General features: G+C 40.4%; 2 protein-coding genes across 10 annotated transcripts in view; both read left to right on the top strand.

Annotated features, from left to right (window-relative positions):
- RIPOR2 (RHO family interacting cell polarization regulator 2) overlaps window positions 1-27,943 on the top strand; it is a 235,190-nt gene that overhangs the window by 84,957 nt on the left and 122,290 nt on the right. For 2 of the 9 annotated variants that reach the window (XM_063725395.1, XM_063725394.1), the window contains exon 1: window positions 20,156-20,348. The exons of 5 other annotated variants lie outside the window; for them this stretch is intronic. In XM_063725395.1, the coding sequence (XP_063581465.1) occupies window positions 20,288-20,348 (61 nt within the window). In that variant the 5' untranslated portion in view covers window positions 20,156-20,287. Of the gene's footprint in view, window positions 1-20,150; window positions 20,349-22,268; window positions 24,288-27,943 lie in introns of those variants that run through there. 2 more of the 9 variants (XM_002816491.6, XM_054557294.2) reach the window with 2 other exon arrangements.
- Window positions 1-27,943, top strand: part of CMAH (cytidine monophosphate-N-acetylneuraminic acid hydroxylase) — a 377,256-nt gene that overhangs the window by 251,252 nt on the left and 98,061 nt on the right. The window lies entirely within an intron of this gene.

Raw genomic sequence — 27,943 nt, 5'->3', positions numbered from 1 at the left:
TTTAATGTGCAGAGACACACAATCATGTGTGGAAAAAACAAAGAATCTACAATGCCAGCAGTAATTGTCTCTTAATGTTTGAGTTACATGTGATTTTTATTTTCTTCTTTGTGTCTTTCATATTTCCTAACATTTTCAATATGGATATGACTAATTATAAAACCAGAGAAAAGTTGTAATTTATTTATTTTTTTTTTTTGAGATGGAGTCTTGCTCTGTCGCCCAGGCTGGAGTACGGTGGCCGCAATCTCGGCTCACTGCAACTTCCGCCTCCCAGGTTCAAGCAATTCTCCTGCCTCAGCCTCCCAAGTAGCTGGGATTACAGCCATCTGCCACCACACCTGGCTAATTTTTTTTGTATTTTTAGTAGAGACAGGGTTTCATCATGTTGGCCATGCTGGTTTCGAACTCCTGACCTCAAGTGATCCACCCACCTCAGCCTCTCAAAGTGCTGGGATTACAGCCGTGAGCCACTGCACCAGGCCTGTAATTTTTTTTTTTTTTTTTTGTTGAAGGAGTAGCATGGACCTTAGACGGAGTAAGAGATAGGTTTCCAACTATAAGAGAGGGGAAAGTGCAGATTTAAAAGCAGAAGAGAAGAAAGTAAGAGAGTCATGCTTGATGGTCTATATTTTCTCTGAAATAGGAGGTGAGATAGGGAGAATGGTTTAAGCTTTGAAATAGTGGGGGAAGGAATGAAAAAGGGCTAATTAGAGATTGTTTTTTAAAAATTGTGAGCAGGGGTGAGGGGCCTACTGTGTTTTAAAACTAACTTAATATTGTGTGAGCTGTGAGCCTTCTGTCCCCCAGGGCTCAGAAGCCCCGGTCTAGGAAATGGAGACAGATTAATCCAAGGCCGATGAGTGGTTACAAAGAAAATACGCCACGCATAGCAGAAGATCTGGAAGGTTCTAAGCCAAAATATTAACCGTGCTTATTTCTGGCTGTTAGGACTATGGTTGTATTTGAAACTTCCTTTTTAAATCTTACTTGCTTTATTTACAATGGACAGGTATTATAAAATTGATAAATTTTTTGACAAAAAATTAAAACACAAACAATACAAGCAAACATATAGAAGTAAACTCTTCTCCCAAAATATCTCATCCAGAGATAACATCCTTGTTCACATTTTGGCCAACATCCTTTCCTCTAAGCACATCTACACATACTCAGTATATATGTCATCCCCTGTTCTACAAATCAGGATACAAACGGCCACAACTCTTAATTCTTTTACTATTTGCTCATGTCCAATTATACCACATTAGGAAGAATGCCCTAAGTGCTGCACAGCCACCAAAATGTCTAAGAATCTCAAAGACTTTCTCATTCTAGAAGGCATACATTTTATAATCAATGCTAGGACTCTTGGGAATGAGAATATGTTATTAATCCAATGTATGCTGTTTATTTCTTTGCCATGAGAAGCCACTATTAAAGACGGGGGCCTAAGGCTGAGTGCAGTGGTTCACACCTGTAATCTCAGCATTTTGGGAGGCTGAGGCAGAAGGATCACTTGAGCTCAGGAGTTCGAGACCAGCCTGGGCAATATAGTGAGATCTTGTCTCCACAAAAAATTAGCCAGGCATGGTGACACATGCCTGTAGCCCCAGCTACCTGGGAGGCTGAGACAGGAGAAACGCTTAAGCCTGGGAGGTTGAGGCTGCACTGAGCCATGGTAACACCACTGCATTCCAAGCTGGGCAACAGAGTGAGACTCTGTCTCAAAAAAAAAAAAAAAAAAAGAGAGAGAGACTGGGCCTGCACAGTTCACCAGATGTGATTCCTGTGTTGCAGCGGCAGTCACTGGTCACCAATCCTCACCTGCCCTGCTGTGTTTCTCAGCTTGGGCTCCAAAGTTGGAGTTCTCCCTTCTCCAGTCAACATTCTGCCAAGGATCATAATTGTGCCAGGGTGTCTGTATCTGAAGACACTGACTAGCGATAAGAGAAAATATTCATGAATAGGGAGGGCCACTTGCTAAATGCAAACCAGCCTGCCTCTGAGCATCCTCAGGTGCTTCTTTTGAGTCCAAGTTACCAACCTGCTCTCCAGGTGATTTTATTTAGGGCTCTGTATTAATGTGCTTGGGCTGCCATAACAAAATAGCCCCGGTGGCTTCAACAACAGAAGTGTATTTCATTACAATTCTTGGGGCTAGAAGTCCAAGATCATCAATGTTCCAGCTGTAAGGAGAAAGCATATCTGTCTTTCCCATCACTAGGTTCATGACTGAGGCTCCAATAACAAAGGACCGATTAACAAGAGAAAAGCAGACAAATTTAATGAACGTAAGTTTTACATGACAGGGGAGTCTTCAGAAATGAAGACTCAAAGAAACAGAGAAGCTTGTGTATTTTTATGCTTAGGTTTGATGACGAGGAGACAGTCATGCAGATGTATGATTGGACAAAGGGATCATCTAATGGTCATAAACTGGGGGAATGTTTTGAGGACTGTTTGTTCAGATTCTTCTTTGTGTCTTTGTGTCTTAAGAAATAAGGGCCTACCATTCCTCCAGGTATAGGGAAGGTACTTCTCAAATGAAAGCCTTGTGACCCGCTTCAGCAGAGAAGGATGAGGGAAAGGTGAGAGCGACCTTCTTGCTTCTGCTGTTTTCTCAAATGCCAAGGTACCATATTGTGAAGTAGCATGGCCTGAACCCCATCTCAGCTGATTCGGTTTCTGGCGAGAGCTCTCTTCCTGGCTTGCAGGAAGCTGCCTTCTCATTATGTCCTCACGTGGTCTTTCTGTGGGGCACACACCTGGAGAGAGAGAGGGCTCTCCAGTGTCTCTTCTATAAGGACACTAATCTTATCAGATCAGGGCCCCACACTTATTATTTCATTTAACCTTAATTTTTTTGGCGGGGGGACAGAGTTTTGCTCTTGTTGCCCAGGCTGGAGTGCAATGGCACAATCTCGGCTCACCGCAACCTCTGCCTCCCAGGTTCAAGAGATTCTCCTGTCTCAGCCTCCCAAGTAGCTGGGATTACAGGCATCCGCCGCCACGCCTGGCTAATTTTGTATTTTTAGTAGAGACGGGGTTTCTCCATGTTGGTCAGGCTGGTCTTGAACTCCCAACCTCAGGTGATCCGCCCGCTTTGACCTCCCAAAGTGCTGGGATTACAGGCATGAGCCACCGCACCCAGCCATAACCTTAACTATTAATACTTCATTACTCCAAATACAGCCACACTGGGGATTAAGACTTCTATATATGAATTTCCGGGAGACACATACATTCAGTGCATAACAGGTTCTCACTGTGCTTCCCACTAATTCTATGCCCAGCACTTTCCCCTACTGCATTATCACATTAACTATATGGCTACTCCTTATTTACATATGTATGTTTTTCTTTCTAGATTTAAAAAAGACTTTTGTAAAGCAGACAGCATACATTGTTTCTCTCTGTCTAGTTGTGTCCTGGAGTCAGCACATACCTGCTTATGAGAGCCAGTTGTTAGTTTCAGAAATGTTGTGAGCTATTTGTTAAAACAGCCATGATTTAAAATTAAATTATGTAAGTGTGCGATTAAATAAATTACATTTAAAACAATGCTAATAAATACTCAATACTCATCAGCTCCTCATTACTACATTTTTTCATTATCTGTGCACTGGAGGTTATTTACATTGATTGTATCTGGTTGGTGGAAATGGTGTGCTACTGTGCATCTCTTCCCAACTTTGCTTCAATGATGTTGCGTTAGTAGCTTGAAATTAGTCATATTGGGAGTATTAGCACTATGAAAATCCATAAGCACCGCAAATCGGCTCCCTTACCTCAGAGCTAGTTATTTAGTTTTTACCAGCATACTACTCACAGTCTATATCCCCAGCAGCCAATATGACAGGATGCCCAGTAAATGCTGTCTGACTGGCTGGATGAATGGATGGATGATAGGAAAGGATAATAGAGAGAGAGCAGTAGAGATTAGGTGACAGGAATAACAGCTGGCAGAGGATGTTGGCTAGGTGGGGCATTTACTATTCTGCGCTTTACCTTGCAGCCTGCCCAGCCAACAACCTCAGTTGTTCTATTTCCTTCTTTGTGGCTTTCTCATGTTGTGTTCTTACACATTGTGCAAAAGAGTGCAATATAGTACAGAAAAAAATGGGGTCATCCTGTGTTGCTCCATCGCATTTCAAAAGAGGTATAAATTTTACATTCTGGTTCATTCCACTGGAGACAGTGGTGTGGCAATGTCCACTGCAGAATACAGGAAGCCCCATATTTACCATTCACTACATATTTACGACTACTGTGGATCCAGCGGAAGGTAAGCAGGGTGGAGTCCTGTTGTGGCAAGGTAGTCTTTACCACAAGTTCCGTTCTCATATGCCCTCATCCCAGTGTTTAGAAAGAAAGGGGAACTAAATATTGCTGCCAAAGCTGATTATTCTGTGAATTAGGGACCAGTGAAAAAATCCTACCCAGAAAATGCCAGAAGCAAGGTCTGGATTTCTTTTCCTCACCAAACCTTTATAAACTCCGCCCCACCAGCCATGACATTTCCTTTGTACCAGTTTTTAATGTTCCTGTGAAGTGCTTTACAGTTTTCTTTTAGCGCATGAAAACAGGAGAGAAACTAGGAAAAAGAACTAGAGTAGCAGAAGCCTGAGGCAAAGGAACTGGAAAGAAAGTGATGGAGAAACATTTATTGTTATAAGCACAGTTGCTTCGAAATTCTCTTTAAGCTGCTTTCAAAGGGATCCTTTTACAGAAGTCTTATCTTTGTCAACAAACTTTGAAGATGCCCTATTCCATTAGTTGGCAGACAACACCATGCAAAGACAGCGATTCGACTGCAAAACTCGTGAATGAGCTGATTAATTTACGTGAGAAAATGTCTATTTGCCCCTCTCTTACCAAAACGTGGGGGCTGCAGCACTTAGAAGACAACACAAGTTCTCCTGAGCATAAAAACCATAATCAGGCTCTGTGTAATGATGGTTCCTCTGCCTAATGTTGGGAGGTAGAACAAAGGTCACTGTAGGGCAAAGGAGTGTTCCGATCACCCTGACACCTGTGACCTGGTGACCACCCACTACTCTCTCAGGTGTCATTCCACCACTTCCGTGTTGATATGAACTTCTAAAGCCTCTGATTGCTCTTGCCTAGAGAACTACTGGAAATCAATGAAGTCATTGATTTGTAAAATGTCTGTGGAACATTGATTTCTATCAGGCCTCACGCAAAGATCTTGGTTGACCTTTGTCTTCTAGGATGTCACAGTCTAGCAGGGCATGCTGCCTTCAAAACTGACATACAAGACCTAGATCCTGTGGCTGCAAGTCTAATGCCTGGACTGTGTTCTATGGGACTGCAGAGGTCAGCACAGAAAATAAAGGATTTGAGAAATCAGCAGTAACGCAGCAAACCCTATGCACCCAACCCCATCCACCTCGCCTGTTAGATAGCTGCACTTTAGGGCTTGTTTAAATGAATATATTTTGTTTTTGTTTAGATGGAACAGTTCAGTGATCCCTATAAGAACTTTCTGACATAGGTTTCCACAGGTTTGACTCACTGGCTCTTCGAAAGTGTTTTGGCTTGCTCCAGTGACCCTGCCACGTTTCATGTCCCCTACTGCCCATTCACCTAGATTCCTTGTCCTTAATCTCTGCATCGGTAAAGTGAAGACAGACACACTGAGCTCCCTTTTACTTCGTAAGGAAAACAGAAGGATAAGTCACACATATTCCCAAGTGTCTTACGGAAAATGTGCCTTTATTGACATTAATATTGTCATCATAAAGTAAATCATGAGATTCCAGGATTGTGCAAGAGTGAATGCAGAGCCCAAATTTTTCCAAGGGTGAAGAAAGGATTGTTGAATAGGAGGGAGGGAGAGAGGAAGACAAGAGAAAGAATCTTGCATTTCAGACAAGCATTGCCAACTTTCTGCCTTCTCAGAGTGATCTGGCCCAAACAAGTACTTGACAGGATTATTATTATCAGATAATACCTATAATCAGCAATACCATATTACTTTTGCATAAAGTTTTTACTAGATACCATCCAATGAAACACTGCTAGGTGCTCTTCCAGGAACATTTGATACTCAGCACCTTGGTTCATAGCAGCACCGGGCATTTATACTACCCTGTAAATAGCAACAACTGAACTACATGGATGCAACAGGCAGCTGGTTGCATTTGCAACGTTTTTGACATTAGGTCATCTCTAGGATGAGCAGTGAATAATATAGTGAGAGAGTGGAGCCACCCCTTCCCCGCTCTGCTTCCTCCACCTCACTCACTCACAATACTTAACAACTCTCCTATTTGGTACTTTGTTAAAACTTTGGATGAAATTTCATAAGAAAATAATTCACCCAGAATTCTAACATTTCTCCAGGGACTGCCCCTTCCAGGGGGTGGGCTGTAGCACCCAGGGACTTTCCCTGAGGGACAAGGAGCTAGGCCCTGGTGAACTCTTGCTAACCAGCTTCGGATCTCTGAGGGGCCGCTCCTTCACCTCAGGGTGGCTAGTGAGCCCTGCGCCCCATCGCCACCATGGGTTTCCATTATGTTAGAAGATAGGACTATAATATTTATACTGTTTTTGGCATTTGCCAAGTCCCTACTGGAAAAAGCATGCTGGCATACCTTTATTTACTCCTGCCCATTTTTCTCCAAGGTTGCTTAGAGCCCCCAGAAAGCTGGCCCAACCTACCTATTTCACAAAACCTGACCCTAAAGATGTCCTGAAAAGCCCTGAGACCCTTCACATGCAGAGGCTGAGAGAGCAATCTAATGACTCTACTGCTGAATTTGCAAGGATTCGGGTTTATAACTGTTGGTAAGGTGAGAAGTCTCTAAAATCTGCTGTAAAAACACCTTTTAAAGGCTTCAACCTCGTGATACTTTCATGAGCTTTGAGTTCTGGGTTTTGCTTCTTGTTTTTTGCAGAGGTAGTGGCTTTTTGCTCCCCTCCCTCTTGAAACTATGGTGTTTCTATCTTCTTGCTTTCTCCTCCTCTGGCCCCCAGCGTGTTCTTTGGTCTACACCCTTGTTTGTAAGTCTTGGTTCACTGCCTTCAGCGCTGTTTGTGGTCTCAGAGAGGATGGGTGGCGCTTTTCAAATTGTTGTCACACCAGATATGGTTCTAAGAAAAGGAAAAAAAAAAAAAGATACTATTTTGAAGAGTTAAGGAGGAGAGAGTGACATGGATGTACAGAGATGAAATGAGCCCTGGATTGTTTTTGACACCTCTCCGCTGAAGAGAAGTCAGGGAACAGGGACAAGAGGGAGAGGGATGGAGAGAGTAGGAAAAGGGGCCAGCGCCAGTGCCTCAGAAGCTTGACCCATTGGTCATAACAAAGTTTCCCTGTGGTCAACCTGAACTGACATTTAAAAGGCAAAAAAATGTTTGAAATAGCAGAGTGGCTGGGCATGGTGGCTCATGCCTGTAATCCCAGCTACTCGGAAGGCTAAGGCAGGAGAATCTCTTGAACCCAGGAGGCAGAGGTTGCAGTGAGCCGAGATTGTGCCATTGCACTCCAGCCTGGGCAACAAGAGCCAAACTCCATTAAAAAAAAATAGCAGAGTGATTAATAACTAACAACTCCCATGAGCAATCATCTGAGACAGACACAGAGCAGTGAAGGAGAGGAATCTGGGCTCATCATCCTAATGCTCAGAGGTTCTCTTCATAGTCAGGTATTCTGGGGATTGCATCTGTTTTGAGGCCCAGTGAGGGGAGAGTTCATGAGTGCAGGACGTCTTCGGATGAGATTAATATACGGATAGGGATTTCTGTTGGGAGAATTTTTTGGTTATCAACATCAAGGAGTTGAAGTTCTTCTGGCTTCGTAAGGATAGGAGGGCAATTAAAATTAAGATAATGGCAGGTAAAATAGTTCAGACAGTCTCGACTTTTTTTGGGCATCTTGGATGCTAGCATGAGTTAATTTTGTTGTGAGTATTAGGAAAATAATGTATAGGACCAGGGAACTAACTAGGAAAATAATTATAAGAGCGTGGTCATGGAAAGTGAGTTCTATAATAGGGGATGTAGCGTTTGAAGGCCTAATCGAACTAGATGAGCCATTAAAACATGCAAGATTTAACTTATAAATTAAAAGTTGAGGCAATATCTCATTTTTTTCTTTTTTCTTTCTTTCTTTCCGTTCCTTCACTGCTCCTTTCCTTCCCCTTCCCCTACTATTTTCCTTCCCCTCCCCCTACTCTTTTCCTTCCCCTCCCCTTCCCCCTACTTTTTCCTTCTCCTTCCCCTCCTTTATTTGAAAGAGAAGAAAAGGTAGAGCCCCTTTTTGAAGAAGATCAAGGCTGCTAATTAAACTGTAAGGAAGCAGAGGAGAATTGCACCATCTTCTTTCTCCACCGGTCCCAGGTCAGGAAAACATGGGACTTTATTCCCTCCTGAGCAGGACCGTTCCATAATTCGGTCCACAGGACACGTTTTCTTTTCTTTTATTCTGGGGTTTTGTTTTCACTGTTTCATTCTTTATTGTAATTTATTAATACATTTCAGACATTAAAGTAGGAAGGTGCATTCAGGGTTGAGCCTGCCAGTACACAAAAGAGGAATGGCGATTTCTTACTCAATAATTCTTCATTTCCTCCATCCAAATTGCCCCAAATGCATGTAGTTCTTCCTGGATGCCTGACAGAGCAGAGTTAGAGCGCATCTAAGGTGAGCCCAAAACCCGAGACGGAGAGTTTAGGTGTGGTTCAGCCTTATCTGGGCCTACGTCTGTCCTGTAGCATTGATAGGCACCCACAGCCGAATTTGCGGGAGGGAAGGCTGAAGTTTTAAATCAAGGAGTGTCTCTGGATATCCTCCCACGGAATCTTTAAAAAAACAGACACAATCTGGAAGTATTTTCCTTCCAAAAGAAGAATATTCTGCTCCTCCTTCACGTTTTCTCTTTCTTCCTCCTTTTTTCTTTCTTCTTTCTTTCTGTCACATAGTCTTCAAAAGATCTCTTCCTCCAAATTGTTTTTCTGTCTTCTGTATAGTCAGAGGTCACTGAAACACATATACTGAAGAGAAGCCATGCCAGGAAGAATTTTCAAAAACACTTGGCCAAAATCAACTTAACAAGTCCTGAATTCTAAATCCTTATTTTACTCCTTCTTTGGGGACAAGAAATTTGGAGGCCAAAAAGAAATACGTCAGGAGAGACTGGGTCACAGCCCACAAAGCTAGTATGTGCAAAGGGATGGCACTGCGAGGCCTACCTCCTGCAGGGTCCAGACCCCTTGGGCCCCTATTTCTTTTGGCTCCCCCAGGAACCCCCTGATCCCAGTCCCTGCCCTACAGGTCCTGCTGTAGCCCTACTCTGCTCAATGTGAGATCTGCACCAGTAGTCTTCAGCCATCTTATTTTATTTATTTATTTATTTTTTGAGATGGAGTCTTGCTCTGTTGCCCAGGCTGGAGTGCAGTGGCGCGATCTTAGCTCACTGCAACCTCCACCTCCCAGGTTCAAGCAAATCTCCTGACTCAGCCTCCTGAGTAGCTGGGATTACAGGATAAAAGGTTTCCAATGCGTGAGGGTATGTAATTTCTCAGAATCTACTTTGGGCTTTAAAACTGAGACGGCTGGCAGGGCGTGATGGCTCACACCTGTAATCCCAGCACTTTGGGAGGCTGAGGCAGGTGGATGGACTGAGGTCAAGAGTTTGAGACCAGCCTGGCCAATATGGCGAAACATCGTCTCTACTAAAAATATAAAAATTAGCTGGGCATGCTGGTGTAATCCCAGCTACTTGGGAGGCTGAGACAAGAGAATTGCTTGAACCCAGGAGGTAGAGGTTGCAGTGAGCTGAAACCATGCCACTGCACTCCATCCTGGGCAACAGAGTGAGACTCTGTCTCAAAAAAAAAATTAATCAAAAATAAATAAATAAATAAGTAAATACTTATCATCTTCCAGCATGAAATCAAAATTTTATTAGAAATGTATCTCTTAATGAGATGAATGAGGTTGACTTTCTTTCAATGAGTTCATTTATCCATGGATGAATATTACTTTTGCTACAGTGAGACAGGAATTTGTAAAAGTACTCATATTTTATTTATATAGGTGTAAGCACTAAGAAGCTAAGTTCACATAAGAAAATAAACGAGAATAAAAGAAATTTTTTATAGAGGTATCACTCGATTATTTGTGCTAAATTGATATTTTTCTAGTTTATAATTTGAATTTTTCTATTGTTCTTTTACTATTTATTTATTTTCTTAGTGATTGCCTTGGGGATTACAATTAACATCTTAATTTATAGCAATCTAGTTTAGATTAATACCACCTTAATTTCAAGAGACTATAAAAACTTTTATCCTCTATCACTCCACTCATTCCCCTCTTCTTTGTGCTGTTATTGTCATACAAGTTACACCTTTATATATTATATGCCCATCAACACAGATGTATAATTATTGTTTTACGCAATTGTCTTTTAAATCAGATGAGGGAAAAGAGCTACAAACAAGAAATACGTTTGTACTGTCTTTTATGTTTACTTACGCAGTTACTTCTACCAGTGGTATTTTTTCTTATGGCTTTGAGTTACTGTCCAGTGTCTTTTATGTCAACCTAAACGACTGTCTTTAGCATTTCTTACAAGGCAAATCTACTAGTAATACACTTCCTCAGCTTCTGTATATCTGGAAATATATTTATTTCTCCTTCATTCTCGAAGGATAGTTTTGCTGGATATATAATTCTTAGTTGACAGTTTTTTTGTTTTTGTTTTTTACTTTCAGGACTTTATAAATGCTGTCCACTTTCTTCTGCCTTCTATGGTTTCTTTCTTTTTTTTAATTGGTATATGGTAATTGTACATATTTTGGGGGTACATGTGATATTTTGATACATGTATGGAATATATACAAATCAGAGTAATTGGGGTATCCATCACTTCAAACATGTATCTTTTCTTTGTGCTGGGAACATTACAATTCTTCTTTTCAGCCATTTTGAAATATATAATAAATAACTGTCAACTACAATTTCCCTACTGTACTGTCAAACACTAGAACATATTCCTTCTATATAACTATTTTTGTGCCTATTAACCAACTTTTTTCAACCCTTTGCCCTTTATTGCTTCTAATGAGAAATTGCTTTTTAGTATTATTGAAGATCCTTTGTAGGTGGCAAGTCACTTCTGTTTGGATGAGATTCTCTTTGTTTTTGACTTTCTACTGTTTGATTATGATGTGTCTACTTGTGGATTTCTTTGAGTTTATCCTACTTGAAATTCATTGAGCTTCTTAGATTTATAGATTAATCTTGTTCATCAAATCTGGGAAGTTTGCAGCCAACATCTTCTGGGCTTCTTTAGGGAGTTCCTATTGATTGTTTATTTTTCCTGTGTATAGACCATACTTTCTTGCTTCTTTGCATGTTTCATAATTTTTTGCTGAAAACTGGATGTTTAAAATTACATGGAAACTCTGGAAATCAGATTCTCCCTACTCCCCCAAGGTTTCTGTTGCTGTTCTTGTTGTTTTTTTAGTGACTTTTCTGAGATAGTTCTGTAAAGTCTATATTGTTTGTCATGTGTGGCCACTGAAATCTCTGCTTGATTAGCTTAGTGGTACACTAACGATTGAACAGAAATTTCTTTAGATGCCTGGAACCAATAAATCTTGCAGTCTTTGCCAAGGGGTTCTATATGCACACTAGGACACACTTTCAATGCTCAGTTAAGCACTTACAACTCTGCCTTAGCCTTTACTTTCTGCTTCTGCAGAGCCTTAAGGTTAGCCAGTGGTCAGACCTTAGGGCCTTCTCAAGCATTTTCTGAGCATATACACAGCTGTGGGCATGCACATAGCCCTATATAGGCTTCACCTTCTAGATTCCCAGGAATATGTGGGAGCTTTTCAAAGTCTCCTATGGGCATCTCATTCCCAAGCTTTTTCTTTTAAGCTTTTTGGTAAGCCTATTGTTTGCCCCCAACTCTAATCCACTGCCTCAGGCGGCTGCAGTATTGACTAATTGCCTGTGATTCTTTTCAACAAACACCTCCAAGGAAAAGACTGTTCACACTTGGCAACTCTAAATTAGATTAAATAAAAACAGCCTTCTGAGTGAGGTCTTCCAGAGAACCACCAGACAGGTCAAATAGTGACAATTTTTGGGGAATGGGACTTTGAAGAAGCTTTATCTCCATTCTGCAACCATTCCAACAGCTGCCAGGCAGTTGATTTTCACTGTAATTGCAGGCTGCTGATCTTCAAGGCTACCACAGAGATAAGGTGAAGTGTGTGGAAGTAGGTAAATTAAAATGTCATAAAACTCATCGTTCTATTGAAATTCAGCCATTTTTCTTGAATAAATGCTCCCTGGATTGCTGTAAGTCTTTGGTTAATTTCCAGCTTTCTGAAAAAGTCGATACTGACCATTTTCCCAGTTTCTTATTGCTTTTATGGAAGAAAGGCTTATTATTATTATTATTATTATTATTATACTTTAAGTTTTAGGGTACATGTGCACAATGTGCAGGTTAGTTACATATGTATACATGTGCCATGTTGGTGTGCTGCACCCAATAACTCGTCATTTAACATTAGGTATATCTCCTAATGCTATCCCTCCCTGCTCCCTGCACCTCACAACAGGCCCCAGTGTGTAATGTTCCCCTTCCTGTGTCCAAGTGTTCTCATTGTTCAGTTCCCACCTATGAGTGAGAACATGCGGTGTTTGGTTTTTTGTCCTTGCGATAGTTTGCTGACAATGATGGTTTCCAGCTTCATCCATGTCCCTACAAAGGACATGAACTCATCATTTTTTATGGCTGCATAGTATTCCATGGTGTATATGTGCCACATTTTCTTAATCCAGTCTATCATTGTGGGACATTTGGCTTGGTTCCAAGTCTTTGGTACTGTGAATAGTGCCGCAATAAACATATGTGTGCATGTGTCTTTATAGCAGCATGATTTATATCATTCAGGACATAGGCATGGGCAAGGACTTCATGTCTAAAACACCAAAAGCAATGGCAACAAAAGCCAAATTTGACAAATGGGATCTAATTAAACTAAAGAGCTTCTGCACAGCAAAAGAAACTACCATCAGAGTGAACAGGCAACCTACAGAATGGGAGAAAATTTTTGCAACCTACTCATCTGACAAAGGGCTAATATCCAGAATCTATAATGAACTCAAACAAATTTACAAGAAAAAAACAAACAACCCCATCAAAAAGTGGGCAAAGGATACGAACAGACACTTCTCAAAAGAAGACATTTGTGTAGCCAAAAGACACATGAAAAAATGCTCATCATCACTGGCCATCAGAGAAATGCAAATCAAAACCACAATGAGATACCATCTCACACCAGTTAGAATGGTGATCATTAAAAAGTCAGGAAACAACAGGTGCTGGAGAGGATGTGGAGAAATAGGAGCACTTTTACACTGTTGGTGGGACTGTAAACTAGTTCAACCATTGTGGAAGTCAGTGTGGCGATTCCTCAGAGATCTAGAACTAGAAATACAATTTGACCCAGCAATCGCATTACTGGGTATATACCCAAAGAAAGGCTTTTTAAAGGTCTTTATGTCACCGTTTTCTCTAATATCCAATCTTTTAATTTTTTGTCAATCGTATGTCAAATATCATGTAATAAATTATTATTTAAAAATACGTTTATTGATCCCATAGTATCAGCTCGGTAAGATCTTCCTTCAGTTCCTTGAAAACAAATAATTAGAAAGTTTGTGATTTACCAAAAGGATCAAGTACTAGTCATTAAATAAAATTCATTTTTTCAATAACAATATTTTATATTGTCTCTTAGTTTGCCACCCAGTGACTTATGTGCTATCAAGCAATTTTTCATCATAAGATTTAGGGTGCACAAAACGCATGCCTTTCTTTAAAAGTTGAGAAAGTTTTACCTTCTCATCTGGCCTTCTTTGGCTGTCTTGGGTCTGGGGTCACATTCTGGGAGGGAGGATTGTAATTCTCCTTAAACTCTCCCCACATCTCTCACAGATATGGAAGACTGTTTCTTTCTGCCTTCTTTAAGTTTATTTTCCTGTGTATCTTTTCTCCACCCCTTCTGTCACTTTCTGTAGCTCCCACACCAAGAAATTTGTCTTGAGGTTAAAAAAAGGGGAGGAGGGGCAGACTGTACAGTGATCCCTGAAAATGTTTTTAAAGTCAATGGTAGGGCCACAGGAAAGGATTCCCATCTTAGTTAATGTTGCCAAACCCTGAGAGGTAAATTTTATTATCAGTAGCAGCTACAGGATTTATTTATTGGAGAGGCTTTGTGATTACATTCTGGTTGAGACAGAGGGTAAGGCCAGGGACTAGGGACTGGGTCTTGAAGTTGTGTTTGCATTGATAGCACAAAGTATTAATATAGATTGTATTTTAATTTGGGACAATTAGTGGGAAAGGGCTGAACTGTCCCTTGACTCAGTAATTGATTATTATTATTCCATTTTACTGATTCAAAGTGAAATTATTCACTCTAGTCAAAGAGCTAGATAGTAACGAGGCGAAGATTGTAACTCAGCCCTGTCAAATCCCAGAACCAGTGCCTTTATATGCTTTTTTTTTTTTTTCTGTTTCTAGTTGCAAGCTAACCACTCCCAGCAATCATACCCTTAACCCATGGTTATGACCTTGCCAACCATACCCAATGTGAGTCTTGCCACAGAACTCTCATTTGCTGGGTTCTTATCCTTCTTTCGTAAGTGGAAGGAATGGATTCTCTCAGTGGGCAATTACCCTCATTGTCTTTAGTCCCATTGAAGGAAACTGTCCTGGACTTTGGTCAGGCTTCCCCAGCACCTTCATTAAGTGACTCTAAGTGTGACTCCTGCAGCCTGATGATGTGCCTCAAACTGGGGGAGGCAGGCAGGAAGACTTCCAAAGGCTCTGGGAGGGTTTTCCCCATGAGACAACCCTCATGAGATTGTACCCATGAGATTGGTACCTCCTCTTTGCAACATGAAAACACGAATACTATTAAAAATCATGTTCTGGCGAGGCACAGTGGCTCACGCCTGTAATCCCAGCACTTTGGGAGGCCAAGGCAGGCAGATCACTTGAGGTCAGGAGTTCAAAATCAGCCTGACCAATATGGTGAAACCTTGTCTCTACTAAAAATACACAAACAATTAGCTGGGCATGGTGGCCCACACCTGTAGTCCCAGCTACTCTACTGGGGAAGCTGAGGCCGGAGAATCACTTGAACCCGGGAGGCGGAGGTTGCAGTGAGCCAAGGTCGAGCCACTGCACGCCAGCCTGAACGACAGAGACAGACTGTTTCAAAAAAAAAAAAAAAAATCATGTTCCTTTTGTCCCAGCTCTTTAGACGTGGCATTTTACAGTTAGACAAATTAGACAAATTTTTAGGTGCATCTTTACTGGCAAAGTTACCCAAAGATAAGATTATTTCTGACTCTGTGGTTTTTTTCACCTTTTTCTTTCCTGATTCCCACCACTCCTCACAGTTTCAATTCCTCTCTCCTACTTTGTTCTCCTTTCTGTTTCGAACATTTTGCTCCTAATTACTTCAGATTTTTCTCCCTGTTCAGAAGTTTGTATATCTGAAAATTAAGTATTTTAAAACACTTTCTGAAAGGAGTGGGAAATTCTCCAGAAGCACAGATAGAAGATCGTGAGGCTCTTCTGTTGGAATAAAAGCCCACGTTGGATGATGAAATTTTTCCACTAGTATGGCTTCCTCCTGTACACGCTTCACAGGTGGTATTTTCTTTTTCAAAACAGCAAACTATGCAGAAATATTTTAAATTAATAAATCATTGATTATTATAGCCTCAATTCTCATAACTCAAAATAATAATACTGTGTTGATATTCATATGTTCAACACAACACATGCCTTGTCACTTATATATTTACTTAAATATTTCACACCATACCTGAAATATAGTAGGTATTCATTACTATTCTCTAAATGAATGAATTGAGTAAAGTTCCACAAAGCAAGGACCAGACCTTTCATATCATTGTAATTCACAGACCTAGTATGGCATAAAGTGGGCACCAACTGTTTGGAGTATAAAAGCTTTGCTATGCTCCTGTGCTTATGACCTTGATGAAATTCTGTTGTTAAATTTAGCACAGGTTGTCACAAATCAGCATTTGATCAAAGTAGTTGCCTTATACTGGTTCATCTATACTTTTGTTCTCTTCCCCAAATCCAATTATTGGAGCTGTTTTCCTCAATCACTGAAAAGCAAGATTCTTTCATTGTTGTTCCGGATTTACTCATTTCTTAGTGAAAACTACTCTCTGTGACCTACATCTCCCTTAACTAAGCACTGAATTTCCCTATCTTTAGTCTTTCTTTTCTAATATGGATTTGAAGGGGATCAGAATGTGTCCCCCAAAATATGCTACTTTAGCATAAGTACTATTTTGAGCTATTTTTGAGAAAGAATCTTCTGCCCTTCTCTTTTCTGCTTTAAGTGCCATAAATTTCCACTTGTAAAGGTGTTTTATTTCCCATCTTGGATGACTAAGCCTCATGGTCCTCTTCCTGATATGAGAGATGAGTCTGCATAACAATCCTTAGCTATCATACATTCCTAGTTACCTTCCCACAATTTACCACTCTTAGGAGCCCACTCCCCTACTCTGCCTCCTTTGTCTAGTCACTTCTTCACAGTTTATTGCACTTTGTTAAAATTGTATATAAGCTCAGCATTCTTTTAGACTTTACATAGATTAGAGATAGTGTAGCCTGGTGTTTAAGAGTTTGGACTCTGGGATAAAATCTCAGTACCTCTACCACTTACCAAATGTATGACCTCGGGTGGATCACTTCACCTCTTGGGCCTTAAACTAAAATGGAAATAATAAATATATCTATATCTTAGGGTTGATATAGGAATTAAGTGAATCAAGGCACTTAGAACTGTTGCTGGCACTCTATAAGTGTTAGCAATTACTTACTTTTTTTATTTGCTCATTTTGGACACTCATATAAATATAGTTATACCATTTATAATTTTCTGAGACTTTTCAAAGTCAATATTATGTTTTTGAAACTCATCCATATTGATGCATGCATCTGTAATTTATTAATTTTTCTTCTTAGTTAACACATCATGCATGTATGTCACATCTCTCTAAGGTAATTGTAAACTTTGGAGAGCAAGAACCATGTTTTCTATACTCTGTGCTTTTAAGGAGTTCATGGTGGCATTTGTGATTTGTTCTTTGAGATGATTAGCTGTGTTTCTGAGGTATCTAAATTGGAGAGGAGGAGACTGAGGGAAACTTCCTAAGGGTTATTGAGTTTTTATATGGAGCGTGGTGACTTCTCATTCTCTATCCCCATTGAGGCTTCAATTAGGGAAATATCCTAAGCTTACCTGTGAGAGACTTAGGTGTATAATTATAACTGGGTATTTACTGTGTACCATGTGCTGTGTCAGCTTCTTTACATAAATTATCCTACTTAATCCTCAAAACAAGCCAAATGAGAAAGTATATTAGTTTTCTAGGACTGCTGTAACGAAGTACCACAAACTGGATGGCTTAAGCAACAGAAACTTACTGCATCACAGTTGTGGAGGCTGGAAGTCCAAGATCAAGGTGCTGGCAGGTTTGGTTCTTCTGAGGGATGTGAGGGAGAATCTCTTGCAGGCCTCTCCCCTAGCTCCTGGTGGTTTACTGGCAATCTTCGTTGTTCCTTGGCTTGTGGATCTCTGCCTTCATCTTCACATGCTATCCTCCCTATGTCTATGTCTTTGTCTAAATCTCTCCTTTTTATGAGGAAATTAGTCATATTGGATTAAGGACCCATCCTCCTCCAATATGATATGAGTTCATCTTAACTAATTATATCTTCAATGGCCCTATTTCTTTTTTTTTATTATATTTTAAGTTTTAGGGTACATGTGCACAATGTGCAGGTTAGTTACATATGTATACATGTGCCATGCTGGTGTGCTGCACCCATTAACTCATCATTTAGCATTAGGTATATCTCCTAAAGCTATCCCTCCCCCCTCCCCCCACCCCACAACAGTCCCCAGAGTGTGATGTTCCCCTTCTTGTGTCCATGTGTTCTCATTGTTCAATTCTTCAATGGGCCTATTTCTAAATAAGATCACATTCTGAGGTACTGGGGGTTAGGACTTCAACATATGAATTCAATAGGGGAGACACAATTCCACCCACTTAAAATAATAAAACAGGCCTAGAGAGGTTATGCTAACTTTTTGAAGTGGAATGGCTGGGGCCCTCAGGTTCACATGGTAACCAGGTAGCTCTGAGGTGGGAGGTGAGGGAGGTAGTGCAGGTCCCCAAGAGCCACGGGGATGCTGCAGTGACCTGGACTGTGTGCAGTCACTCCCGTAAGTTGTCCAGACAAGAGGTAACAGAGTGAGCTCTGGAATTAGTCAAATCTGCCGCTCACTAGCTGCCTGATCTTAGGAAAGTTTTTCAAGCCCTCAGAGCCCCCATTGCTTCATCTGTAAAATGGGATAATAGCACCCACCTCATGAAGTTGTGGAGATTAAAGGACATAGGACAGTAGTTGAGAAATGTAGTGATTATCAAAATGGACACCCATCCTCTTATCCCAACCACACAAAAGAGAGCTTTAGTCCATATCCAAATTTCCTACACCTAGGCCCATTTTAATTAATTTAATTTATGTAACTAAGTGCAACCTTTGTCCAGAAACATCATTCAAGTGGGGATCATGGTAGGCGGTGGTAGAAGGGTCAGAAAGGGGAGATGCAAAGGAGAGCTAGAGAAAAGGATAACTCCAGCTCTCTGCCTCTCAGTGTGTCTCAAGGTGGACATTATTGGTATTTGGAGCTGGACAGTTCTTCCTGTTGAGCTACTGTTCCATGCATTACAGTAAGGTTGACATCCCTGGGCCCCTGAGTGCTAAGACATTAAATACCAGTAATAACCCCCAGTCATTGTGCCACCCAAAACACCCCAGACATTTCCAAGCTCTCCTCTAAGGATGGTTCCAGCCCTGATTGACAACAATTGGTGATCCCAGCAGGACCCAAGCTGTACACTGTCTTTGGGAACTGCTGCAGCCACCAATGCAGGGATGAACTGACTGTTGCTGCTCAGTTAACCCTCAGTGTCTGATTCCTGAATTCCTCTGGGGTGATCCCTTCTCACTGCTGGATTTCTCCAACCCTGTTGTCCATAATCTCTTCTGGGAGAAAATGGTGCAATTTCAAGGTTGCAGTTACAGGAGGAGGGGACAGTTTCTCTAGGGTAACACTGGGAGTATCTTCAAAACCATGCAGTAAATAAAGTGCCAAAAATAAACACCTTGGGTCAACAGCTCCTCACTGTCATCTCCATTTGCATTTTCTAAGCTTCTGGCCACCTAAGAGATCTTACAACACAGTGGAGTGGTCTGGGAAACCCCGAAATGAAGTCTCAGTATTACTCAGAGAGATGTGTGTTTGTTTGTGCAGCCACACAGAATTTGGCACACGTTGGGTAGCTCGATATGGTGATGCCAGCCAATGGTGCTCGCGTAGAAGCTCAGTGTTTACTCATTCCTTTGGGAGGACTGCTTTTTGAGTTACATTTTCTTCTTTCTCCTTTAGTGATACAGTCTGAAGTATCAAACTGAGTAAATATTATGAAATGTAAGATGTTTGACCAAAACCAGTTATCTATTCATTGACTATAGATTTAATCGAGCCACAGAAAGCCTAGATATGGTTCAGTTTGGTTTAAATGCTGTAAAGTTTCCAATCCTTAAATGCAAGAGGTTTGAAAAAAAGAAAAGAAAAGAAAAATGCAACTATTACTGAGCAAAATAAAAGCTCTGTCCTCTAAATGCCTGCTTTGGTTTAACATAGTGGCTTGCCTTACTTTCAGATAAATTGTCATTGAAGCAAAACCAAGATATGAGAAATGTGAACTCCCTCTTTCAACACAACCCATTGTGTTCAAATTCATAAGCAAGAAAGTTAAGCACCCACCTTCCTCTTTAAGGAAATATGAAAGTTGTTGCTTTGAAATAGAATTCATTGCATTCAGACTTTGAGTGATATCTGTATTCACATCCAACCGGATCTGCAGCCCTCTTCAAAAAATTCTTTCTCCTCAGTGGTGAGAATTACCCCACCTGGGATTCACTCTTCAAAAGGCTCAAGAAGCCTATTCATATGAATGAAACTGCTTTCTTCAGGGCAGATGCGGAAGCTGCCCTCCAGAGGGCTTGGGCAACCCGAGGAAAGGAAATCACCTTGGTCGGCAGTGTGACTGCTGAGACTGCCAGGGCTGCTGCCTGCTGCCTCTTGCGCCTGTCCTCTCCAAGATGCAGTTTTTTGATGCTGAGGAGCTCCCGGTCGATGAAGAGGATGATGTTTTTGGTGAAGGTAAATGCATCTTTCTGGCAGGAGGCTCTCTGGTCTGCTTTGCTTTGTTTTGACACCACTGGACACTTTTGCCCAGCTTGGGCAAGGACTTGAGTATTTTGAAATGATAAAAACGAAGCATCCTGAGTGAGGTAGTGGCTGCAAATATCAACTTAGGCACTGAAGGAATACACAAGGCAAGGGGCAGAACAAGGGGTTGAGTCATTCCCGCAAATACATTTTTTAAAGTCATGACTAAAATAAAGGTTTAGTTTAGGCTGGAAAATAGTACTAAATTTTTTGCCTTGTCTCTCTTCTGTGCTATCTCTTGTCTAACACCTTTAGGAAAGCCTGTCACAGTGGTTTGAGCACAGCAGGACTGCTAGGGAAGATGTTAAACAAATGGACCAGGAGTGGTTTTTCATGGTACCATGTTGCTTTGATTTGCACTTCTCTCTTTCTCTCTCTCTCTCTGTCTCTCTCTTTCTCTCTCTCTCTCTGTCTCTTTCTTTTGGTCCTTCTTTTTTTTTTTTTTTTTTTTTTTTTGGTGTTTTTTGAGACAGAGTCTTGCTCCGTTGCTCAGGCTGGAGTGCAGTGGTGCAATCTCAGCTCACTGCAACCTCCATCTCCCGGGTTCAAGTCATTCTCCTGCCTCAGCCTCCCAGGTAGCTGAGACTACAGGCGCCCACCCCCATGCCCAGCTAATTTTTGTATTTTAGTAGAGATAGGATTTTGCCATGTTGGCCAGGCTGGTCTTGAACTTCTGACTTCAGGTGATCCACCCTCCTTGGCCCTCCAAAGTGCTAGGATTACAGGTGTGAACTACCACGCCCGGCCTGGGTCCTTCTCTCTTATTCTTCCTCACACATACTGGGCACTCCAACCCTCCATTCCCTTTTCCCATTTTCTTTTTTCCCAAGTCAGGATACTGGAGCCTTGGTAGCTTCCAATCCCCATTGGCACTGCTCAGTTTTCTGTTCTCATCTTGCTGCTTTTCCATGACTTGACCTATCCACTGGAATTTAACTGTAAAGGTTGCGATTTTAAAGGGATGATCTAGTCATTGGATGGATGTTTTGTTCAAATGCCGCCTATAAGATTGGGCTATAGGCAAAAGCTTTTTTAGAATTTGGAGCCACCTAAATGAAGGAAATTTGGACTCAAGAATCTCGTGAATTTGGTTATTTTCCTCAAGAAACTACGTCTTGCAATTTTTTAAAAAAACTCTATTTAGTAATTTTTTAAAAGGAGCAGTAGTAAGGTTTTTGTGTATGTGTAATTACCCAAGCAATACAAGTTCGTTGAAGAAAAATTAGAGTGTCGCAAAGAATCCCTTGTAATCTAGTCATGTAGAATGTAATCATTGTTACTATTTTGATGTTGTCTTTCTGCTATGTTGTTCTAGCTACAGAAATATTTAAAATCATAAGTTGGGTTTTTATCACAACTTAAATCAATTTGAAGAATATCTATTGAGCTTTGCTGCTGTTTACCAAATTATCATTCTGTTGTGTTACTTTGATGGCAGGCATTTAGAGCCACCAATACCTTGAAGTTTGATCTTAGGCCCCATTCTTCAGCTTTCACTTCTTAAAAATGTTTCCTCTTTAAGCAAACACCTTAAAGAGAAAATTTATACTTAGATACTAACTCCTTTTAGGATCTGAAAAATGCTCACAACAATGAAGATAAGCTTAGAACGGGAAAATTGGCAATCATTCACCCACACCTCCCTCCAGAAATGGCATTCCAAAACGCCCAGCCCACATTTCTTTGCCTATAGGAATTTTGCTCTTTTACATCTGGCTATGATACTTAAGAGCGCCCTCTATAGGCTGATGCACTGCACTCTGGATTACGCGTGGCCCCATCCTGAAGGGAAGCATTAAGACCAAGCAGGGCTGGATGAACCTGTGTGTTCTCTCTCCTGAGCATTCATCATTTCCAATGTGATTATTGTAACCTCAATAACCATGTTGTAGTGGAATGGCTGAGATCCCCAGGTTCCAGGTAGCTAGGTAACCAGCTAGCTCTGAGGTGGGAAGTGAGGGAGGTAGTGCAGGTTGATAAGTTGGGAGTCAAACGAGATTCAGACTCAAATTCTGGTTCTGCTTCGTGGTACCCATACAAGCTAACTTTGGTCTCCTCAATGGTGAAGTGGGACAGTAATACCTATCGGTTGTACAGATTGTCTTCATAGTAGATTCATAATGTTTGCGTTGCACTTCAATGTGGTATGCTTTATCCTTTCCAAACTGATTATCTCATTTAACTTAATCCCTAAAGATTAAAGAGAAAATCCTTGCAAGGCCAACATCCAGTGTATTTTTATTCAGTTTTCAGAGCCGTGGCTCATGTTTGGCAATTTATGTGAAAGCATGTCCAGCTGGTGCCTCATTTTAAGTAAGCTCTGTGTGCGGTAACAGTCAAAAGCTTCAGCTCTGGAATTGCACGGTCTGGGCTTTGCCAACCAATTCACTTGTGACCTTAAACAGGTTACCTAATCGCTCTGTGCCTCAGTTTACTCACTTATAAAATGGAGTCCAAACCTCATATGGCTGTGTGTGGTTTAAGTGCTATGATAGGGAAAGCTTTTAGAATAGTGGTCAGTACTCAATACATATTAATCCCTATCGTCTATTTACAAAAATAGGTTTATAGAATAGTGACCATTTTTTCACATGTCTGGTTAACCTCAGATTCAAAATAGGACTTATTTACAGAACTTCAGTTTATAAATAACTTTTCAGAGGTTTAATGTGGCAGATACAGCACTGAACAAGTTGTTAGGAGTCTGAGTTGTAGCCTTGTCCCTGCTGTGGTATAGATGGAGGATCTTGGGCGTCATTTATCCTCTTTGAGCCTCATTCTTCTTCTGAAACAAGGGGACTGATTACACATTCTCTGAGCATTCTACTACCCAGTCTTTACTTCAAAATGATGTATCTACCTATAAAAGTTCATGCTTGTTCTAGGATTCACGCATACTTTCAGCTCACTTAACATGCCTAAGCAGAAAGCTTTTGGTACAATGAGTTTTCTGTAACATAAAAAAAAGAAAATGCCCAGAAGCTTGTTATTAGGGCAACTATATTTCCTTGCAATTGACACATTTTTAAGATCCCTTTCCCCTAGAGGTTACACAGATTTAGAATTTAGGTTCATTTGCTTAAAAGTATATATAAATCCATTTAGATATATGGACACTATAAAGATCTGGGAAGAAAAAAAATGAGTCAACGAGTAATGCTCACAATGTATTTTTTAAACTGCCTTTCTGAGATCCTGTTTGCTTCAGCAGTTGTTTTTTGTGGTTAAAGGAAATGTTAAGGTTCACAGAACTTCGGAGCATTGGTGTGTAACTGCTCTCGTTCTAAAACAGGGTTGCATATAGTGAGAGAGAAAGAGAAAGAGAGACAAAGAGAAAGAAAAGGCATTCACCTACACACTGCAAATCCCAATGTCTATTCTCTCTCTGTCTCTCCCTGTCTGTTTCTTCTCTCTCTCTTTTTCTCTCTCTCATACACACACACACACACAGTCTTAAGTTTGCTTTCCTAACAACATCATCATGTCATTTAGAAAATGGTTACTATCAAGTAGGCTTAATCTTTCCTGGAGAAATGATTCATTTGATTATCAAGGTACTGAAAAACCAGTAGTTAGCATTACAGACTCTTTTCCCATTGTTGTTTCAAACTTATCAAATTAAAGGGCTTTCATCTGTTTTGTCACTGTGTGATCTTGACAGCCAGTCTGGTCAGTGTTAGTGGAAATAACTGGATGGGTAATAATGGTAATGACTACAACAATGCTGCTGCTGATGATGATGATGACAATGATGACGACAATTGAAAAAAGGTAAAAAGAAGGGTTATGCACAGTGTAGGTTCCTATCCTGCTTTCAAGAACAGAACAGAATTCATGTGTGGGAGCAAACGGCTCACCAGGTGGTGGTCAGTGAGTATTTTAGCAGCCAAAATTACTCCTTGGCACAAGTTAAAGCTGCAATTGCTTCTTTCCTTAGAAACGCAACCCGTCCCTGCCTCCATTTTCAGTACTGCTCAGTAATCTTTTGTCAGGTGCAATGATTAGAATAATAAAACACCCCAAGTTCACAGTAAGTGTGCAAAGTATTTCTCAGGTTCTTGTATTTCCTGGACACTTACATGCCTTTTAAGATTATGCTTGAAGATCTCAAGAAACTACAAAGCTTTTGTCAGATTTTCAAATGTCCCCCAGAGCTGGTAGAGTGCAGCTGAGTATGAGAATACTTCTGTCCTGGATAACTGTGTCTGAGAAAGTTGTTTCAACCTTCATAAAGGAGGGGAACTCTCCCAGATGGAGATGAACTGGCAAAAGGAAGTCCACTCAACCATTAGCTGCCTGTTGCTCTTAAAGAGACTAACAGCTGGTTGGAAAAAAATTGCCAGTCACTTTTGAACCAAGCCTCTCTCCTTTCTCCAAGCCAAGTAAGTTAGCACTTTTCCTTTTCAAAGGGAACTTCAGGTCAGAGGGAGCAAGAAGCAAGAAGACTACAAAACACCAAAAAAAAAAAAAAAAAAAAAAAAAGAATTATAATTAGGATAAATACCTATTTTTTTTTTGGTCTTTCCATGTAGGCTGTTTACAAAACCAAGGTAGTATTTTTCTTTTAATAGATAAATAATTATGCAATCTGGTATAATCTGGAATATTTTGATATTGTTTCCTGAATTGTATTTGCCCCTTCCAAAATTAATAGAAAGAAGAAAGGGGAAAAAAGCAATTAAATTCATATTATGTACAAAACTAGTCAATGTTGAAAGTTCAGACTGGTTAAGTCATACCCTCCATGGAAAAAGTAAGAGAAATCAAATGTAAAAGTAGATGAGCCTTGGCTAGAGAGGATTGGAAATTTTTGTGTGATTATGCCACATTTTATAACATATAAATAAATACAAGCATTGCTATTTAACTATGCTGAATCTTTCTCAAAAAATATCTGGGTTTCTCAAGTGGACCCAATAATGAGATTGGAAAAGGGGAAGAAAGAGGCTGCCCTAGTTTCCTGGGTTGAAAAGAATTGGCCACTCTTTGCTTTCACAATTTGCCAAGATTGCTTGGATCAATTTCCACCCCCGAATTCCTGGATAAATGCTTTAGTTGGAAGTCACTTTCCCTACTTTATTTGTCCCAGGGCCTGGAGCAGACCAAGACCTCCCCACAGTAATTCATGCTTGTGTGACCTCTGCCTTGGATTACTGCAAAACATTCTCTTCCCATAGATGTCTAGGAAGCTTTCTTTGGCTGGTGCCAAAGAGATGGTGTCATTGCAGGGGCATAAACTAAAATAGCACATTGCACTAAAGCTATGCAGGCTGTCTTAGCCACCAGTCCACCCCCCTGATTTATGGCCCCCAGTGACCTCAGAGTAACCTGTTTAGATCAGGCCAATGCCAAAAGGGGCCCAATACTACAAGAAAAACATTTTAGATGTTTATTTTAATATCTCTATGAGCAGCCAGCCAAGTCTTAACTTTTTAGGAATGATGTGTGTAAGATATACTAGAGTATGTCTTCTACAGGGCTTGAGTTGAAAACTAAAAGTACATGTATACTCATTGTAGCTATGACAATTTAAAAAAAGAAAAAGAAATGAGTAGTTCTTGTGATCAAAATATTAAAATAAATTTGGAGGGTTGCCCTCCCACCTCTCTTTTTAATAGAAGCCACTTCACTTACACAAGCCAACATATTTATTAAAAAGATGTGATTTATTTAGTTAACTATGCCTCCTGTATTTTTTCAAATGACAGGATCTTGCTCTGTCACCCAGGCTGAAGTGCAGTGGTGTGATTGTAGCTCACTGCAGCCTCAACTTCCTGGGCTCAAGGATCCTCCTGCCTCAGCCTCCAAGTAGCTGGGACTACAGGTGTGCACCACCATATCCAGCTAATTTTTTACTTTTTTTTGTAAAGCCAGCCTCTCACTATGTTGCCCAGGTTGGTGTCAAACTCCTTGCCTTAAGTGATCCTCCCACCTAGGCCTCTCCAAGTGCTGGGATTACAAGCATGAGCCACCATGCTCAGCCTGCCTTCTATATTTTATTGTGATAAGCAAATGTCAGTTTATTCAACTTCTCATTTTCAGATGGCAAAATTTTGTCTACTAATTTTTTGCCAAAAGCTGTGATGTTTAACTAAAATGTTTAAAATTCAGTTGATTTTGGAAGATATTTTAAAGGAGAAAAGGTATTAGTTGAGACAAATTAAAGTGACTCAAGTACCAGAAGGACAGAGAAAAGTTGGAGAGGAAGAAAAAGAACTAGTAAATGGTCCTAGCAAGTGAAAATGGAAAGAAGAAAATGAAACTAGAAATGCAGGTGCTAATAAGACAGTAAACTCTCTTGTACTTCCTCATCATTCAGTATGGTCCAGGCTGTGTCGGGTGCTAGTTTCTGGGACCCTGAAATATGGATGTGCTTGGCTGACTATGAGGGTGATGATTCCATAGCATCTGCACACCGTAGATTGAAGAGGGACGTGTCAAGAACCTGAACTGTTCGATTCTTGTTGATAGACAAATCAGATCATGTATGCTAAAAACCCACTTTACTTTGTGCTGTGTAGCCAGAGCATATCTTATCATTTAGAATATTCCTTCCAAAAAAAAAAAAGAACAATTTACTTTACCCTTTTCAGATATTTTTAAGAGAAAGATTTTGACCTATGCTGTGATAGCAATCAAAAGCCAGATACAATGGGCAGTGTTTCTCCAGAAGGCAAATTAATAATAATTTATATCATCATTTTTTCACATGTTGGCTTTCTCTCTCTTCAATTTTTTCATGTCTCAGTTTACTTAAAAAATGCTTCAGGCAGAAGATAAAGACACAGTGATGGATACAGAGTAAAACTCTTGAAACTTAAAATATAAATGTGAGAAACATGTGAACTTTTTGGGGTGGGTAAGGTGTCTCTTTTCCAAATTGGGGAAGAGAGAACACGCTCGGATCTAGCTTTGTAAAGATTTTCGTTAATAGAGAACCTCTAAAAAGAGAAGAGATCCTGGGGTTATTTCATCTGCGGCTATATTACAAGTTTAGCCCTAGAGAGCAATTATTTCTAAATAAAGAGAAGAAAGAAGTTGCTGCCTTCCGGAAAGTGATGAGGTTATGGTGCCACTTTTCTCCGTAGATTTTTCTTTCTTTGCCTTTGAATTATTGGGAGTTAAAGGTTTAAATATTTATACTATACAACTCACACAGCAACAGCGTAAGAGCAGCTGGTCCCTTTTCCCTCTTGACTTCATTCTAAATTGTTCATTCAGTGTAAGAAGTAACAAAAAGATAACTTGCCTTTCAGATCACAAGATGAGTCAGCTGGCTGAGCCTTTGAGTATAATTTTTTTATTCTCTATAAATTGAACTTCAGAAATCTCTAAGAGAGAATAAATATGAAAACATTTTCCATGGTGGGAATTTTCTTTCTATTTATAACAGCAAAATACACTAGTAGAATGGTATTTAAGAAAAATATATCAAAGACTCAAATAAGCAGATATGATTTGTGGAAGGCACTCTTAACTCTCTTAACTGCCCTCAGATAAATTACATGACTAAAATATTAGGAAAA

This window comes from Pongo abelii, chromosome 5 (assembly GCF_028885655.2).
Source record: "Pongo abelii isolate AG06213 chromosome 5, NHGRI_mPonAbe1-v2.0_pri, whole genome shotgun sequence".
Lineage (NCBI taxonomy): Eukaryota > Metazoa > Chordata > Mammalia > Primates > Hominidae > Pongo > Pongo abelii.
This window is presented reverse-complemented; position numbering and strand designations above follow the sequence as displayed.